General features: G+C 47.5%; 1 protein-coding gene across 1 annotated transcript; it reads right to left on the bottom strand.

Moving 5' to 3' along the window:
* Positions 1-1,150: 1,150 nt before the first annotated feature.
* Positions 1,151-4,605, bottom strand: LOC1276757 (probable chitinase 2). Its single transcript, XM_316142.5, has 6 exons — positions 4,473-4,605; positions 4,222-4,401; positions 4,055-4,155; positions 3,828-3,935; positions 3,512-3,766; positions 1,151-3,450 (listed from the first exon to the last, which is right to left on the bottom strand). The coding sequence occupies exons 1-6, from the start codon at positions 4,594-4,596 to the stop codon at positions 2,983-2,985; spliced, it is 1,236 nt and encodes a 411-aa protein (XP_316142.5). The 5' UTR covers positions 4,597-4,605; the 3' UTR covers positions 1,151-2,982.

Here is a 4,605-nt window from a genome sequence, read left to right as displayed (position 1 = left end):
CTGAAGCATTTCAACAGCATAAAAGATGCCGTAAAAGAGTAAAATACGGATATTGTTGTTTTCTTTTTCTCACTATGACCTAAAGCAGTCGTTGCAGTCGTCCAGCTTGACGAATCAACGTCAACAAAATGCAACGTCCCTTGAGCAAAACTGTCTGCAGCAAAGTCCAAGGAACGTACCCAACCGTGGTATCCTTTTTAGCAAGTTTTCTTTTCATTTTCCATGTTGCTTAAATTCAAACATCCGGCCAAGCCCCCCAAGTGATGGATGTAACATGGGACGACAGCCCGAACTCAGCGACGACGTCGGACGATGAAGAACGGTTTTATTCTTGTGCTCAAAACGTGTTACCGTACGTGTGCTTGGCTCCCTATGCCCTCAGCTCTCTGGGCTTCAGCTGGTCAACTTTTGCACCCTTGTTGGCAAAGTAAATGCTATAGGTAACTGGTAATGGAAAAAACAAAACACAAACGGAACAAGTACCAGCAACTCACTACTACTAGTGTTAGTTCTCACCCTTGTGCAGTTGGTATGTACGATGATTTTTGCTGAGGTTGTGTAATTTCTTATCTTCCGCTGCTTTGCTGCATCCGGGCAAAGTTTTCTGTGATAGTTTAGTATAACCTTGGACATGTATATTTTATTGGTCTTACTGTGTGCTTTGCAGGAATCGTGCAAAGTCGTGGAAAGTGAGTTGCACCTTATCTTACACGTTTTGTTTGCACTTTTGTTGAAGGAAGTGGATAGAATTCTTGGTACTAGAAATGGTACTTTTACGTTCTTCAGTACGCTCGTTTGTGCTCCAAGAGCTCTAAATCGTTTTTGTTTATTTATCTACTGTATCATGAAATTCCTATGATGTCCAGACGTTACCCTGGAATGGGAAGCAATGCTAACAGAGCCTTCGTCTTGTTATTTTTCCCCAATTTGCCTCCCTCTCATCTATCACATCTATCACATCCACACCCAGTTGGACCGATGTACAATGAATTCCAAACGGTAGCTTCCAGCGTTGGAATTTCCAGTCCAGGAAGTAATAAACGATTTAATTGGTTTTAGAATTAGCCAACCTTTCTGCTCTTTGGGTAATTTACGATCCTTTGAAGCAGTTTCTAGTGGAGAGAGAAGAACGAATGAACACAAAATTCCCTGAACTTGTTATTTTTGTGAATAGCTTTTATTGCCCTTTATATCCCAAAATACATCGCAAATGGATCCTTTCAGCATATATTACACGGCATTGGTTGATATAACTTAGTTTACACGTACAACGGAATGTGCTGGCGAGTCAAAATTAACTCCTGCTTCTCAGCCGACATGGAATGGAATGAGATCCGGTTCGTACCCCGCGTTGATGGCCGCGCGACCACGTCTAGGGCACCAGCCTTACACCGACCGGACGGGCACCGGGTGCAACACGGCGCAGCTCCTCCTCGTTCTTCAGCTCCCGGATCTGCACCTGATCGCCCTGTTCCGGTCCGAGCAGCGCACGGATTGCCTTGCGAATCTCCTCGTTCAGCTTTTCCTCCGACGGGTTACCCTTCACCACGATGACCTGCTGCTCGTAGTTGCGCTCCTGCTCGGCACTCGGGGCCCCAGCCTTTGCTGGGGTAGCTGGTACGGTTGTACTTGTCGGTGCACTCTGATGACTACCGGCAGGATGTTGTGCCGTGGGAGTTCTCGCTCTGCGCATCATCCGCGAGCTGGATCGTGCGATCGGTTTCGACGCTACGATCTTGTCGGTACTGTCACTGCTCGTATCTTGGGCGGTGTCGTCTGCTAGCACAATCGTTGCCAGTAGTGCAATCAGCAGCACGCAGGGTAGGAAATATCTTCGCAACAGTACCATGATGACACACACACACACTCACACACACGCAACGAAACGGATCACTTGTGAACAGCGCGTAGATCTTCCTCGGAACGGCTCGCACCGGTAACTAATGATGCATCCGTAGCGGGCGGTTCATTTTTATAGAGTTTATTCTGGGGCCTGAGCTCCAAAAACCGGCTTGAGCGGTTTTTTTTCTTCTTCGCGACATTGCTCCCTTCCCCACCTATTTGTGTAGTTTTTGGCGAGCGATGAGAGGACGAGAGAGGATAAGAGGTTTACATAATCTCATCGATCACCGAGGTTCGATATGGCGAACGGGGCAAATGAAAGCGAATCTTGTACCGATTGAAACGAGTTCGAAAGAGAGGCCGACAAATGTAAAAGAGGGAAGTTAGCAACGTTTCGATTAAAATAGAATTTCAAAAAAGTTAACAAAGCCTGCCAGTTTGAAGGTTTATCTTGAGCGATTTAGTAATTAACCGAAATATGTTAAAATCTGTTTAGAGGCAGCGAGCTTTTATTGCTCGGATTAAACATTTGCCCCAGCACCAATGAATTTTCAGGTCATTTGCCAGTCGGTCAGTTTTGGACACGAGATCGAACAAGAGCAAACCTGCCTTCAGAGATTACGTTTAAGGTCGTGCTGATTTACACGTCGTACCCGTGGCTTGGTTTGGGGATGCTTTCGGGGTTTTGATTAGAATGCTCGAAACCGGTCCCTCCCAAAAACTGGAACTTCGAACAAAGTCAAGAACTTCGTATGCAAATAAAGCCATCCATTGCCGTGCGGAGTTGATTTAGGTTCCCCATGGGGAGCTCCGAAACTAGCGCTAAACAAACAGAACGTACCAAGAACAAGCAAAAAACGAAATTGGGATTGGTTGGTTCTCTCTGGCTTCGGTTTCCCAGTGATGATAGTATTAAAGCACACTGTGCAAATATGAAATCTACTCGGATCGGATATCTATTACGACCGTCCTCCACCACACATCTACTCTATTGAAATGCGCAAATAACCCTTAAAGCTTCCCAAAGCACTCAGTCTGGTTGTTTTCTTTCCGCAAACGAAAGTATACAGCACGATCCGTGTGCACGGTTTGTCTTCAGTTTGCTTTCGTTTTCATCATTTCAAATACTCTTTGCTGCCCTCACGCCTTTCGCACGTAGCCCAACATCCGCAGCACGGTTTGCAGCAACGGGTATGCCTCATTGTGACAATCACCCTGAAAGTCGTCCGTATCGATCGTCCAAAGCATAATTCCGCCAAGCTTTTTGTCCATCGCGTACTTCACCTTCGTGCCGATCGTTTCGATCCCATCGAACGTCATCCACTGATCGTCGTGGTACGCGTACTTTACCGCATTTTGAGCCAACGATTTAACCACCCAAGGGTTGGGTGTGGTACGATTTGGCTTCAACATCTCACACACTTCATTGTAGCCGAGCGAACCGGCACTGCGGGTGTAGGGACCGGGTGCTCCCGGGCTGACGGCTTTGATCCCCGGTGCCATTAGACGGCTCGGCACGACGGTGTACGTTTTGGCGTGTGTTGTGATGCCTAGGGAGAACTTGTCCATCGGGCAGCCGCTCTTACTGATGTACGCGATCGTTGTATCCTGCCGAAGGAGGTTAATTGGTCAATATATCCGTGCCAGAGAGGTCTTCCCTGTTCCTTACAATAGTCTCGCCGGTGGAAGAATCTCCATACAGTGGAGCATCCAGCGTTGCCTTATCGCTTCTCGAGTAGTCGTACGTCATCAGATTGATAAAGTCTAGCTCTTCGCACAGCTTGGGCAGATCGTAACCGGCCTGCAGGATCTGCTTCGAGGCACTAACTGCGGCCGTAAGTATCTTATTCCGGCGTGCAAACCTATTCCGCAGTGCCTGCACAAGCAGAACAAAGTTTTCGCGATCTTCCGGAATACCTCCACGCTGGAAGAACAAACCTGAAGGTGGTTTTGTTTGCTAGGGATGATCGCGATACGTAACTTACCATTGTAGGATACTCCCAGTCGAGATCTAGCCCATCGAACCCATAGTGCACGAGGTAGCGAAGCGTTTGGTCAGCAAATGCGTCACGCGTTGACTCACGTTCGGCCATCTTGTGTGTGTGTGTTTGTATGTGAAACCAGCGGCGGACAAGAGAACAACAACAAAACCAATCGTTATCTTCATAAAGCGAATGTGTGTTCGCTCCTCCATTCGATTGATAACGCTTACCAGTGAGTACTTCTCCGAACCCTCGTTCCAGCCGCCGATCGCGAGCAGCACCTTCAGGCAAGGGTTCTCCTCCTTCAGGGCAACAACCCGCGCGTAACCCTCTGAGAAGCAAAGAATGGTTCATCAACCATACACTCCTTACCGATACAATTACAATTGTAACTCACTGTTCACATTGACATCGTTGAAGTAATCGAGCGAATCAATTCCACCGCCTATGTTTAACCCGGCAAACGTGTACACCAAGTGTGTGCAGTGGTCGGGCACGATGTAGGAAACATTGAACGATCCGCTGCCCTCGCGATAGTTCGACCAGCTTGCCAGATAGCACACCACACGGTACGGTTCTAGTGGAGGATGAAAAGGTAGACGATAGAAGATCATTTCGATCTGACTCTTCCACCGAGAATTTGCTCACTTTTTGGACATTCTTCTGCTCCATAGACTCCCACCAAAGTCACCAAACTCCAGAGCAATGTTGCTCCAATACCTAGCAATTGTAACGATTGCATTGTAACTGAAATGGTCAGGCCATTTCCCATTTATTGGGA

Source organism: Anopheles gambiae, chromosome 2 (assembly GCF_943734735.2).
Source record: "Anopheles gambiae chromosome 2, idAnoGambNW_F1_1, whole genome shotgun sequence".
In the NCBI taxonomy this organism is placed as follows: Eukaryota; Metazoa; Arthropoda; class Insecta; order Diptera; family Culicidae; genus Anopheles; species Anopheles gambiae.
Note: the sequence above shows the minus strand (reverse complement) of the source record. Positions and strands in the feature narration are given on the sequence as shown.

Coding starts and splice junctions, on each gene's coding strand:
- LOC1276757 (XM_316142.5), bottom strand. CDS start 4,596: ATGGGAAATGGCCTGACCATTTCAGTTACAATGCAATCGTTACAATTG. Junction 4,402..4,472: donor AGCAGAAGAATGTCCAAAAA/GTGAGCAAATTC, acceptor ATCCTCCACTAG/AACCGTACCGTGTGGTGTGC. Junction 3,451..3,511: donor CTTCCACCGGCGAGACTATT/GTAAGGAACAGG, acceptor CTCCTTCGGCAG/GATACAACGATCGCGTACAT.